Source organism: Pseudochaenichthys georgianus, chromosome 4, assembly GCF_902827115.2.
Source record: "Pseudochaenichthys georgianus chromosome 4, fPseGeo1.2, whole genome shotgun sequence".
In the NCBI taxonomy this organism is placed as follows: domain Eukaryota; kingdom Metazoa; phylum Chordata; class Actinopteri; order Perciformes; family Channichthyidae; genus Pseudochaenichthys; species Pseudochaenichthys georgianus.
The window spans coordinates 27,785,496-27,799,901 of record NC_047506.1 but is presented as its reverse complement, the minus strand read 5'-3'; the positions used below and the strand labels follow the sequence as shown (position 1 = coordinate 27,799,901).

Here is a 14,406-nt window from a genome sequence, read left to right as displayed (position 1 = left end):
AAAATATATGTTTCAAAAACAAGATCTTTTATCATTTATCCCTCAGTTAATCTCATTCATCAAACAAAATTCAAATTCAGCTTACATTCTTTAAAGATTTACTTCAAGGCAATTCATAATTAAAACACAATTAGAATGTAGGATTATAAGAAATCCAATTGAGGGATAAAATCAGATCAATAGGGATTCAGTTAAAACATTCAGCAGTTAAGGTATAAATTCACAGTGATGAATCGACTCAATCTGTAATCTGTAAAGCTACAGTGTCCTCCATTTTAGCATACTTTACGTTACTTCAATACACTATTCCAAGAGTAAGGCACTTTACTACATACATTTTATTCAAATACATTTGTTCAAAAATCTGAAAGGAGAAGTCGACATTTTATGTGAAAAACCAACCTGAGAAAGGAAAAGTCAAAACATTTATTCTTAACAACCTGAGAAAGGAAAAGTCAAAACATTTATTCTTTATTCTGAGTGTCAACTTTAATCAATTTATCAATCGCTGAAAGGAGGTACCCAAGGTACCGGAACTGCCACGGAGACCCATGGGTCTGGAAGCTCGGCGTCGTACATCAACATTGTGTCATCTACAGTAGAGTACCCCACTAGCCTCTGTGGGGCCTGGAGGGCAGTTTTGGCAACCCTGCGTATGGCTAATTTAATTACAGTGATCAAACAGGTCACTAGGATTAGCACAACCAAGATAAACACTGCAACAGTAACAACAAATTTAACCAACCCCGCTCCCCAGGACCCAAGAGTTCCGCCTTAAATCCCCCAAGTGTATTTATCCCCTTAGCTGTGTCCTGGACCATATCCGTAACTTCAGGTGTGGCGTCAGAGACAAAGGAACAGCACTCCGCACCAATTACTTTACATGCGCCCCCCTGGGCAGCTAAGAGGAGGTCCAGCGCCATGCGATTCTGTAGTGCTACTGTCCTAACTTCCTGCAGTTCTTTATGTTCCGCTAACATCGCGATACTTGATACATTTAGATGATGCTCCACTACTTTGGACAATGCCATGATTTCCTGCTGACTAACATAAATGCCGTACCAGGGCAAAAGTAGGCTCGCTACCTGTTGTCCTTTTGTAATGGACCTGCTGTTCCTGTGTAGAGAGGGAAGTATCGCTGCAATCTCATTTGCCTCTACTTTACGGATTAAAGGAATTAGGTAGGCTAGATAACAGGGTGCCATAAAAAACGTCATATGGTACGCAGCCATAAGCCCGGTCGCAAGGGTATTGGTTTCGTGCAATCATGTATTTTAACCTCAACGGAGTTCACTGTTCTGGAGCCAAACCAGGGCACAACTGTTACCAAAGCTTCAACCAGCAAAGATGCCAGGTGTGGTTGTTTTGTGCATGTTGGACTTGTGGAATTAACCGAACAATTAGTTTGTACCAGAGCTAACTGGAATCTGTATTCAAAAGCTAGGTTAATGTATTTCTTCACATATATTAGTTTTAAAAACATCAATCGTTTGAAACCGTCAGGCAGATAATTTGTATTTACTCTCTCAACAATGAGAGACTAGACCCTTGTACTGTAACGGTTTATCAGAGTCTGTTGGGTATGACGGAGTATAGCAGTCCTCAGCCTCATCGCTAATCCTAGAGTAAATTTCGTTCCAGTTGATTAATTTATAGTCTGCTCTTGCAAACGGGATTGGGCTAAACATGGGAGAATGCATGGATTCTGGCATATTTTGGCATAGCCAACAGTTACTAATATTACGTTCATGGGCGTAGTCTAACATTAAGTTTACTGCAGAATTAGTTTTAGTTTGTTTAAAAGGAGTGATTAAGGCCTTTTTTGAAGAATCTACCTCACCTCCTGAGTGTTTACGTGGAGTGGATGGAACATTTGTTTTTTCCTCTGGTTCAGACAGGTCGCACACAGCAGCACCTGGATCGGAAACCTGGTAAGCTGGTTCCCTATCTCTACATGTTACTTCATCCCTTATCATTGCCTTATACTGCTCTCTAGTGCAACACCACAGTTCTGGGGGCATGTTTTCAATGGTGTCGAGTGCCACTCTCACCCCTCCCGACGCCACTCCGTCCGTACGGTACTGGTCCATTGGATATAAGTCCCATGTTGACCAATCTGAGGACACATAATATACAATAATACAGTTAGATGAATCACATATTGAAGCTGGACAGTTAAAAGAAATAGTCTTTGATTTGTGATCAGGGAGGGAGACAATCCTCCTGATTCTTCCTCCTTTTCTTTCTCGTTGTGTCTCTCGCACCATACTGAGTGTCTGTGTGGTGATTGGATACAACCTGTCCTTGTCGCTAGGCACTGATTTGCCCGTTGGTGTCGTTTTGCCCTCAGGGTCTGGGCCCTGAGTGGTCAAGTCGTCTGCGCTCGTAGATAAGAGCACCTTATTTTCTTCCTCAGACGGGCGAGGTCCCTCGCCACCTGTCGTTGGGATTCCCACAGCTCCATCTAGCAGGGTGACCTTGGCCAGGTACAGAAGACCCAGCATGACGATGATGATGACTGCCTTCACACGCCAGCATCCGGTAGAGGGGAGAGACGACATCTTGTAGCGTGAATCCACTCCGGTCTCCCTTGTACCCACAGCGCTGTTCTGGTCACTATTAACACCTGGAAAGGACCTTTCCACCTGGGAGACAGAGCATCTTTTTCAAGAGATTTGATTAGTACATTATCACCAATCTGAAAGGGGTGGGTGGGCTCCTCTCCCGGCTGGGGAAGCCTGTCAGCCACCTGCCTATGAAACTTTCTCAACATGTCAGTTAGATATTTGACATAGTTAGTCATGTAATCCTCTGTCCACAAAAGAGTGAGTTTGTGGGGTGTTACTGAGGGGCTAGATCCTGCGAACATTACCCTTCCCATCAATACCTCGTGTGGGCTAAGCCCTGTCGTTGCATTTGGTGAACTTCTGATGGAGCACAGAACTAGCGGCAGCGCGTCTACCCATTTTAGTCCTGTGGTCAACATTGTTTTAGTGAGTTTCTCCTTTATAGTCAAGTTCATTCTCTCAACCTGGCCTGAGCTCTGTGGGTGATAGGGAACATGCAATTGCCATTTGAACCCTAACACTGTAGCTAGACTCTGGGTTATCTTCGAAATGAATGCTGGACCTCTGTCACTGTTAATTCCTGTGGGAACACCAAATCTAGGAATAACATCTTTGAGAAGACACTTTACAACTGTTCTAGCGTCTTCTTTTCTGGTAGGGTAGGCCTCTACCCATTTGGAGAACTGGCACACTATTACCAAAAGATATTTGAATCCTTGGCATGGTGGCATATGTGAAAAGTCAATTTGCATATTTACAAAGGGCCCCGAGGGGGGCGGTAAGTGTTCATGCTGAATTTGACCACTTCTTCGTCTTGTCTGCTGGCATATCATACATCTGTCCACAAGGGTCTGTGTAGCTAGTGTGATGCCTGGAGCAAACCATTGGGACTTTATAATCCCATTCATCCCTCCTTTTCCTACATGTGATTTGCCATGTGCAACATGTGCCAAAACATGGAGGAACGAACGTGGACAGACCATCCGTCCGTCTGGGTGGAGCCACAAGCTGGACTCAGCGTCAAGTGTACAACCTCGTCTTAGCCATAAATCTTTCTCCCTAACATCAGCGCGGGCTTGCATGTCCGCGACATCATTAAAGGAAGGCAAAGAAATGGGCTCTGCGGGTTGTGTCAAGGGGCATTGGAGCACCATAGAAGAGGAGGAAACTGCTGCTTGTTTAGCCGCGGTGTCAGCTAACGCATTTCCACGCGAAATAGGATCATCAGAATTTGTGTGAGCAGCACACTTAACCACTGCTAGCTGTGTAGGGAGCATGATAGCGTCTAATAGCTGAGCTACTAACGCATGATGTTGAATAGGCTTACCGGCCGATGTTAAGAAACCGCGCATTTTCCACAAGACACCAAAATCATGGCACACACCAAATGCATACCTGGAGTCTGTGAAAATGGTTGCAACACTGTCTTTAGCCAAAATACACGCCCTCAGCAGAGCATACAACTCTGCAGCCTGAGCTGACGTGCCATTTGGCAAGGCCCGGCTTTCTAAAACTTCCCAGTCATTTACAACAGCATAGCCTGCTAAGTGTACTGTGTCAGACGGCCTGCTCGCAGACCCGTCTGTGTATAGAATCATATCTGAATTAGGGATAGGAGTTTGCAACATATCAGTTCTGGGGGAAGAAGATATGTCAATCGTTGTGACACAGTCATGTGTGATTTCAAAATCTGGAATTGGCACCAGCATAGCTGGGTTTAGAGGGGGAGAGCGTTTAAGTGTGATGTGTGGGCTTGAAAGAATTATTGCTTCATAACCAGAGCGCCTTGCTGCTGTCATATGCTGAGTAGCAGAGGTGTTCAGAATATGTAAAACTGCATGTGGAGCATGTACTACACAGTCACTGGCCAGTACAATGGGAGAGGATTGTTTGATAACAATTGCAACTGCGGCCACTGCTCGCAGACATGACGGCATACCGAGCACCACAGGGGAGAGTCGAGATGAGTAGTATGCAACAGGCCGGAAATTAGAGCCATGCTTCTGTACCAAGATGCCCGTTGCGAAGCCCCCCTTCTCATGGACATGCAGGTGAAACGGCTGATGGTAATCAGGGAGACCCAGGGCAGGAGCTGATGTCAGGGCTCTCTTTAAGTCCTGAAAGGCTGTGTGCATGTCCTCAGACCATTGAACAATGTTAGGAGCAGCCTGCAGAGTGGCAGCACGCAGGACAGAGTCCATAGCAGCGTACTCGCATATCCAGTGTCTGCAATAGTTAGCCATGCCCAAAAAAGACAGCATGTCTTTCTTTGTGCGGGGTGGTGCCACTTTGTTCAAAAGGCAAATCCTTGCTGGCGAGAGGAGTCGGTGTCCATCCCTCAGAATGTGACCCAGGTATGTGACCTCAGTCTGGCAGTACTGCAACTTAGCCAGGGATGCTCTGTGTCCGCATTCAGAAAGTCTTTTCATGAGCAGAATGGAGTCGATGCGACATGCGTCCATGTTGGGAGAAGCCAGCAAGAGGTCATCGGCCTATTGAAGCAAGGTACTACCTCCTGTAAGGACCAAAGTGTCCAGATCTCTCTTAACCGCTGCTGCGTACACCGTAGGCGACTCGACGTACCCCTGTGGGAGGCGCGTGTATGTGATTTGTTTACCTTTAAAAGTAAATGCAAACAGATACTGGCTGTCTGGATGCAGAGGAACAGAGAAAAATGCTGAACACAAATCAATTACTGTGTAAAATTTTGAATCTGACGGCAAGGATGCAAGAATTGAATTAGTGTCAGGCACTATGGGAGCTGTCGGAATGACAATAGCGTTAATAGCTTGCAAATCTTGGACAAAACGCCACTCATCAGGGCGATTGTGCTTGGGAATTGGCAATATGGGAGTGTTACAAGGACTACTTGTATATCTTAATACGCCTTGATCGAGCAGAGACTGGATGACTCCTTCAATCCCCAAAATGGCTCTATGGGGTAAATTGTACTGTCTGATAGCTGGCAATCTGGCATTGGCTTTAAGTGTGACTCTGTGTGGAGGGGCTGAGCAAACAAACCCCACATGATTTTTGTGTTTAGCCCATAATGTGGCAGGAACCTCAGAAAAATCTGAAGGTGGTCCGTATTGTGTGGATCCGGGTGGCTGTAGATGAAGGAATGTGCTTTGAGGGAGAGAAGGTTGCTCAGAGAGACGCAGCATGTAATGCTCCTCCCCTAGGTTAATCAGATCGTGTGTGTGTGTGTGAGAAGCCTTTGTAGCTCTCAGCAGAGCATGGCAGTGAGCTGCCATGACCCCCACTCCTTCAGGGTCACTCCCTGAAGTGACCCCTATTGCGAGGTGAGGAATCGTGTCTGCAGCATAAAGAGCCTCTTGTTTGGTTGTGAGCCTTAGGGGCAATGCGCAACCCTGGGGTCCAATAAACATAAAGTTTTCACATTCCAACTGATCTGAGCTGTTGCAAAAACCTCTTACTGATAGTTTATAATCGTCTGATGGGTTAAAAGCAGCTGTGCAGTGACAATTCAATACAGGCCTCATAAGGGACATTAAAGAGGCACACGCAGGGGAAATGCTAGCAATTTTCTGAATTCCTGTTGTTGAAAAAACAGAAATCATGTTGAAATCTGGAAATGACCAACAATAAAGGTTGTCCTGAGATGATTGAATGAATTGGACAGCTTGATAGACTTTGCTGTCAGGAATAGTCAAAAACAATCCATCTGGAGTGCAATGTATTGTTGCTTGTAATTTACAAAGCAAATCTCTGCCCATTAGATTAATAGGACTTCCATCTGAAATAATGAAAGAGTGTTGGACATGTGATCCTTCAATTGAAATATCAGTTTTCTCTGAAACGGGCTCGGACATAGGGATGCCAGAAACTCCCATTGTTGTGACAAAATTATTGGTTGCTTCAGACACTTTTTCTTTCGTACGCACAGCTGATAATGTTGCTCCACTGTCAATCAAAATGTCTACCGCTTTACCACTGAAATCAACGGGCATAATCGGATCTTCACGCGGGCTATTGGAAAGGCGAATTGTTGCTGCTTGAATGGGGAAATGCTGTGAATTTGACCCTATTTCTTCTTCTTGGCACCTCTATCGTCTATTAAATTGACTTTGCTGACCGTTTTGCCCCTGTTGAGCCTGCCTGACATCTTGACTTGTCAGGGGAGGGGGGGGCAGTAATGCAGGGTGTTGGCGAGGGGGCTGGGGAAGAGCAGGCAAAGGTTGTGCGTCCTGCTGTGGTTGCCAGCGCCGTCCGCATTGTCCTGCCCAGTGATCTGTTGCGCCACAGACGTGACACGGCATCACCTTTCTGGGATTTCTATTCTGCTGCTGTCTCTGATTTTGATACTGCTGTGTGCGATGTTGTCCCTGAAACTGCTGCGAGTTATCCGCACTCTGATAAGCCTGTGTATTTGGAGGCAACTTTTGCGCAATTCTGGGGGTCAGAAATATCTGATTTTTGTACAACGCGCGTATTACTGCGAGGGTTGATTTCCATGTTTTAATTTGCCAATCCGGGGTAGCCATCATATACGCCTGAGCTGTTTCAGGGATTAAATTATGCAACAAAGTCTGTATGGCGAACAAATCATTGCCCTCTCTTTTAATGCCCGCATTATGATCCCAGGCTGTCATAAAACGCTGGAGAAAATCTGGGACTATTTCTGTTGGGTTCTGTACGCAAGCCGTCACCAGTGAAAAATCTGTGTGAGTTTTGGCGCATGCTTTGACTGCAATAGCAGCTATCGTTTCGATCCACATATCCCGTGTCTGTGGCGCAGGCCAGTCACCCGCAGGCGTACAGGCAGGGAATTTGAATTCCTCTTTACACGTCGACCAATCTGCTTTATATGTTAGGATTATCAGCTGTTTAACATCATGAACCAAACAGTTATAAACTGAGCAGACATTAGTCAACTACGACAGATACTCATCTGGGCTTTTAGTCGGACTTGGAGCGTGATTTGTGACATCTATAACCTCAGCGGGTGTCCAAGGCTTATAAACTGGAACATCTCCTATCAGTATTTTCGGTGCTGTCATAGCTCCAGTAGAATTATTATCCTGAGATGTTTGCAGTCTTGTGATAATTCTATGAGGGACATAGTTCTTAAAACTGGTGCCGTACGGCGTGTTTGGAGCGTGTAACATTTTCGTTGCGGAGCCAGAGGCCGGCGTGTGTAATGGGCTGCTCTCTGGCGTTTCCTCTTCACTGTCCGCTGCACTGTGTTCCTGCTGCTCCCTTTCTCTATACTGTCCTTCCTGATATGTCAAACGATTTTTATTCATGATAGCTGCAGCTGACATTAATAAATCGTCCTCGGAGTTTCTTGCCCCGGAATTTGAGAGTCCTATCGCGGGAATCATTTGTGTGCAGAGAGACACAGCCTGCTTCCCCTCCAGCAGCCCCGTGTCCGTTAAAATGAAAATTAATTGAGCTGTACTGGGAGATTTGCCTTGTCTTTTCAGCCAATCGTACATGACTGATTTCGCAATGGCTGTGACGTCTTTTCCGTGTCTTTGTTTAATTCTGGACATGTTTTCTGATTTAACATCAAAAGCAGCCTCTAGGCTAAGCAAATGACAAGTAGCTGCGCATTTAGAAACTCGTTCAATCAAAGCTTTGAGTTCAATGGAGCCTCGCTCGGTGCCCACAGACTTTTCATTTTTCCGCTCATCATAACCTCTTTTTTCTGCAATAATCATCCAAGCTTTAATGCAGTCCTTCATGTACGTTGCATCCCAGGAGCAATTCGCCTCCTGTTCAATTAATTTGAACGCTTGCCACAGTACCATCATGTCAAAAGTGCCCGTTAACGGCCAATCAAACAGAATCTGTCCTTTTTGACTATTCTGTTGCGAGTGCTCACAAAGTAACGATGTGAACGGCATAACTTTAGTCCAATCCAAGCTTCTTCCGACAATTCCTGACAGCATATTAGGGGAAAACATGTGCGTGTAGTGGCTGTCTGTAATAGGATTCTTTGTAAGTGTCTTGGTGCGTGAAATATTGTCCCGCTTACCAACGGACCCGTTTGCGGAGACAGTATTACCCATGTTTAACAGTTAGTACAATAAAACAAACACTGCAATTAGACAAACAAACATAAAAACTCTCAACAACTCAGCCTGACAAAAACTCTTCCAGCCTATTTTAATCCGAATTAGGGAGACTTTCAGAGGGGCCATTAATTATGAGAGCCCTCAATACTCATAATTCTCGTGTATCAACAAACACAGCCAAATTCAGCAATTCATACAACATTCTCAAACCACACATTGAGCACTTTCTTTAGTTCAAAAGCGTCAATAATCGCGGATAATGCTGTATGCTCCTTTTTTCTACGTGCAGCTCTCCCCAGGGGGCGGAGAATCGGCACCTCAGCAGAAATGCTATTTATCCTCTGAAAACTCCTAAATTCGGCGATTTGTTTAAATACAAATCTTGCGACATTGCTTCTAATTCAGAAAATCCACTTTGCTGGTGCATCTCTCAAAAGTTTCTCTGAATATTTGTTGTGTGTAATTGCCTGGTGAGTTAATTCCAAGAAGCACACACAGAGGAGATCGATGAAATTCGATATTCCTAGGTTATCATTAGCCCCAAATATTCTCATAGTTTTCACATAAGCCGTGTTTGCTCGTAGACACCTGTCCCAGCAACAAACACGGGGAAATCGGCCAGGACAATATCCCCTTGACACCGATTCCTGAGGTTATAGATTAGCCTCCAGATGTAATGAGTAGAGAAACCCAAAAAAAATGCAGCAGCTCAGTTCTCTCAGGTAATTTTAATACACCGTTGATCCCAAACGCTGGCGAGTCAATCTCAAAATAGAAATGTACTCACCAATGTTTCAAAGATCTGAAGGTGCCTGTCCGTGACGCCAATCTGTGAGAGAGATTTTCTTTTCAGCAATGTAGATGGAAGGAATGGAGGCTGGAGTCCGCTTTATATCAAACACTGAGTTTAATGAGAGCTAACGGCCGTGAGTGAGCTCAAAGCGTTTACACAACATGCTATGAGAAAACCCTCCAACTCACTGAAGCATTACACAGAAAACACAGACGATCTACCGGAGAATCCGGGAGGGGCCTCTATTTCGCACAAAAACACATGGATTCAGAGACAAAGACAGTCTGTTAAAGTCCTCTGGCAGTTAGTCACAGTCCCCCAACAGGAAAGCGGAACCTTTAACCCTTTAACCTTTAAACCTTTAAACCCCTGCTCTAAGTTATGGCAGACCTATGAGAAACACAAAATGCTTTTTGGTACAAACACTTAAACAAAATATTTCCCTCACAATGGCAGCATCTTCATGCAGAGTCTCTGCCTCAGTGGAAATCTTGTGGATGAAAAAGGACCAAGTTTAATCACTAAACATCCAGAGTAGTACACAAATGCTTTACTGGCTCTTGTTGTGAGTTAACAACACAATCAGGTAGAAAGACACTGATTATAGTGTTTAATATCTAAAGAGTACGATCGTTCAGTTTAACATTAAGAAGACAAACAGCATTGACACACAGTCCTCTTAGTGTCTAAAGCGGTCCAGTAGAGTGATACACAGGACCTGTGTATCGAACCTCACAATTCAAATCCAGTCTTCATGGTTTATAACTGGAAAGACACATGTAACTAATACCAACATTGAGTTGTGGTTAACTCACCTGTGTAATGCCATCACAGTGGGACTCAGATGTCATGGCAGCATCTTCATGCTGAGTCTCTGCCTCAGTGGAAATCTTGTGGATGAAAAAGGACCAAGTTTAATCACTAAACATCCAGAGTAGTACACAAATGCTTTACTGGCTCTTGTTGTGAGTTAACAACACAATCAGGTAGAAAGACACTGATTATAGTGTTTAATATCTAAAGAGTATGATCGTTCAGTTTAACATTAAGAAGACAAACAGCATTGACACACAGTCCTCTTAGTGTCTAAAGCGGTCCAGTAGAGTGATACACAGGACCTGTGTATCGAACCTCACAATTCAAATCCAGTCTTCATGGTTTATAACTGGAAAGACACATGTAACTAATACCAACATTGAGTTGTGGTTAACTCACCTGTGTAATGCCATCACAGTGGGACTCAGATGTCATGGCAGCATCTTCATGCAGAGTCTCTGCCTCAGTGGAAATCTTGTGGATGAAAAAGGACCAAGTTTAATCACTAAACATCCAGAGTAGTACACACATGCTTTACTGGCTCTTGTTGTGAGTTAACAACACAATATCCACCTCATAGTTCAATAACAGGTAATCAAGTCAATGGCCATGATTTAAAATCATCTTTTGTATTAATAGCATTTTGTATAGAACTGTTGAACTTTCTGACATTTCAATTTTCCATGTGACTAACATATTGGATATGGCAGAGCTAAGTTTGTTGTGAAAATAGTGTTAAATGATAGATTTACATAGCAGTGTTGATACAAGACACCATTCATAAATACCTTGCATCTCCATGGCCAATCAGAATCACTGTAGTCATAAGCTATCTCTTCTCCGGGACTGATGTCTTTGAGTGCAAAAAGACAAAGATGGGGCTTTCCATCCACTTTGATCAATTTCATTTTGCAGTTCGGGTTCACATGGTCATCGTTGACAAGTCTCCCTAGGGAGTTGTCCTCTTTGGCAGCATCAACACTGATTGGGCAAGGACACAATTCTGATTACAAACTAACATTATTACAACCACAGCAAACTAGCATTAGATACAATACATATAGACAAAAAAGGCTCAAAATGTACACTGTATGCCCAACTTAACATCAAGATAGCAGCGTTTGTATGTCTGGGTAACTACACATTTAGAAATAACATTACAATATTTACTTACCAAAACTCTTGTCCATTTAAACGAAAGTCAAACATGAAAACCTTAAGTGCATTATGGTATACTTTTTGCCGGTTTTCACGTTCAGATTTAGTTATGACTTCCCCTCTATATTCAATTAGGAAGTCTCCGTTTTGAAAGGGTCGGCAGCTGAACACTCCTCGACCTAACAAAGATCAGAGGATGGGTCAGGAGAAGTGATGAGGTTAAACAACAATACAAATGTGTCATGCTAATGACAAGAATAGTAAGCAAATACTTTTGTCACTCACCTTTGAAGGAATTAATGAACTTCACATCAAATCCATCCTTGTCTTTGCACAAGGATGAAAAATGTGCAGCCTCTTCTCCAGGTTTAACCTTTGCTCTCCGGGGTCTTGCTGATGCCATATCCAGCAAAGGGTTCATTTTCACTGTTGGTGAGAAAACAGACCCTTTGATTATCAGCTTGAAAAGTGCAGACAAACATAAGACATGGAAAGCTATGATTATAAGACGGCAATAACATAGGTAACAATCAGCAATCACGCTAAATATCTGAGATATTTCATCAACTTAATCAGAGCATAGTTCACTGCTTACGCAGCAACGGGCTAACAGCTATGTCTGTGAAGCATGCTACTTTTACAATGTTTTACTCACATGGAATTGGAACTTACCAGGATGAATTAAATGCATCAATATTATCTACAAATGCTTGCTCAATACATGTATGGAAACAACTGCCTTAAATAACATTATTTTGAATAAAAAACGCAAATGTAGGCCTACTGACTAGATGAATGCTGACACATGTCCCCAAATAAGCTAGCATTAGCCGTAGCTGCTAACGTTTTAGCCTAAAACGTGTCATTCCATACAGTTTCAACAAGCTTCCAATACAAAAACAGTGACAAGCATCGAAACAAGAATTAAAAGATAACATTAGCTGTGTCATTTAAGTTTTTACACCAGTCCTACCTTGAACTTCTCCTGACGTCTGGGGAATGAAATGCGAATATGCCCTGACTGTCACCAAGCAAATTTGAGAGACGGCTGAGTTGACCGCAGTCGCAGTCCGGGGAGTCCCTCCCCCTTGTGAATTTCCACGGACTGCTGATTCCCAAACGTCAACATATTATTAAGGGCAAATGTATACATTCACGATTGGATGCATGCACAGCACACATCGGCTCTCTGTTAGTATTGCGAACTAAAAACTTGCCTGGCTGGTGCATGGGCTGGAGCTGCGAACCAAAACGCGAGAGGGTTACGTTGCAGGCTGTGGAGAGATTAACCTGAACTATATAGCGAGTACGGAGAAAACAATACAGTTGCTACATAAGCAGTAGAGCCGAGAACGCAGTGATTATAACACAACCCCTATATTAATGTACATATGTAGTAATGTTACGTAACATTAACCAGTACCCGTACATTTTCCACCACATTTTAGATGTCCGTTACTATCATTAACCGTCATAACAGCGGCACAAGCCGTTCTTCTGTTGTTGTTTTATACAGGCTTGTCTGATTATCAGCTGTTATTAATACTTAGGCTAAACATTAGAACAAATTAGATTTGAAAATACGCCGGTAGGCCTACAGCAAAAGCAGCGTGTTATTGATCAGCGAGACGTCTGGCTATCACTGTCCAGAAACTCTTTTAATTTCTATATTACCAAACAGTGTACATTTAAAGCTAACAAACATGTGAATGTATTGGGGAATATGTATCAGGGGACGTTGCTTGTGTGACAGTCAGACAGTGAATTATTCCTCTCCAGTAGTATCTCCAGTTAGCAAACGGTAGCTGAAACGCCGGTGGAGCACGGCCATCGGCAAATGCTACTTAAATAGTGGCAAACAATGTACCACATCACTCTGAGTATTAAAGCATAAACTGTATGTGCAAAGGTCAGGGAGGTAAACTCATGAGGTATGAAAAAGGTGACAAGGATCCGAGGCCCGAGCCCCCGACCCCACGGAATATCGGCTTTAAAATTAGGAATAACAGAGGATTTTAGCAGTCAGAACAACTAAAGCAGCAGTGTTCATAATAACAGAAACGCCAAAGAGTCACATCTAATAGAAATATATAAAAACATTTATTTTAATTGTGTAGCAGTCAGTTTATAATTTTGGCAGCACTGTTGAGCATTTTGAAAATGTATTTTCATGCCTCTGTGCAAGGCTTAGTCTTTCTATCTGTATAGCCAGTGGTGTAAAGTAGGCTAAATAAGTTCATAAACTCAAGTACTTGGGTACAATTTTGAGATACTTGCACTTTATTTAAGTATTTCAATGTTTTGCTACTTTATTCTTCTTCTCCTCTACAGCTCAGAGGTAAAAGGTGTACTTTTCCTCCACTAGGCCTACATGTATGTAATACCTTCAGTTACTTTAGATGTGGATGAATGATGTGAAATATAATCAAGTGTTAAATCAGACTTTAGTTCCACCTGGAGTAAATCCACAAGCTACCCTGCAGTACACAAAGTCATTCAAACTAGCAGCACCTTTACCAGCTTTGAGAACACTTTAATGATCAATCATTATAAAACATATCATATATATTATTCTGAAATGGACCAATCTGCACAATGACTACTTTTAATGTCGCTACTTTCACTATAGTTTTATGATAATACTTTTGAATGCAGTACTTTTACTGTAACAGAGTAAGCCTACAGTCGACCTGACTACTTATACTTTTACTCAAGTACAAGATCTGAGTGCAGAACTACTTTTACTCAAGTACAAGATCTATAGGCCTACTTATAAAACTATTAGAAAACGAAGGCTAAAGCTAACGTTAGCAGATAGTGACAATGTATGCTAGTTAGCTAGCTCATGAGAAAGGTGACAAGTTTGCATCCCTGAAAGGTGCACAAGTTGTTCTTTAATTCAATCATGTTTTGTAAGCTTAAGAGCAACAGAACCACGGCTCCAATGTAAGACGCCATTGTTGTTGTGATGTAGGCTTTACGCGGCGGCGTTAACAGCGACGTGATGACATAGCTCATACAGGAGGCTTAG

General features: G+C 43.1%; 1 protein-coding gene across 1 annotated transcript in view; it reads right to left on the bottom strand.

Annotated features, from left to right (window-relative positions):
- Positions 1 to 12,806, bottom strand: part of LOC139433802 (uncharacterized) — a 16,274-nt gene extending 3,468 nt beyond the window's left edge. Inside the window, exons 1-7 of the mRNA XM_071203028.1 lie at positions 12,799 to 12,806; positions 12,349 to 12,483; positions 11,749 to 11,801; positions 11,392 to 11,554; positions 11,006 to 11,198; positions 10,217 to 10,291; positions 2,457 to 2,645 (exon numbers count right to left, since the gene is read on the bottom strand). Coding sequence (XP_071059129.1) covers positions 2,457 to 2,645; positions 10,217 to 10,291; positions 11,006 to 11,198; positions 11,392 to 11,554; positions 11,749 to 11,801; positions 12,349 to 12,483; positions 12,799 to 12,806 — 816 coding nt within the window. The remainder of the gene's footprint in view (positions 1 to 2,456; positions 2,646 to 10,216; positions 10,292 to 11,005; positions 11,199 to 11,391; positions 11,555 to 11,748; positions 11,802 to 12,348; positions 12,484 to 12,798) is intronic.
- Positions 12,807 to 14,406: the final 1,600 nt, after the last annotated feature.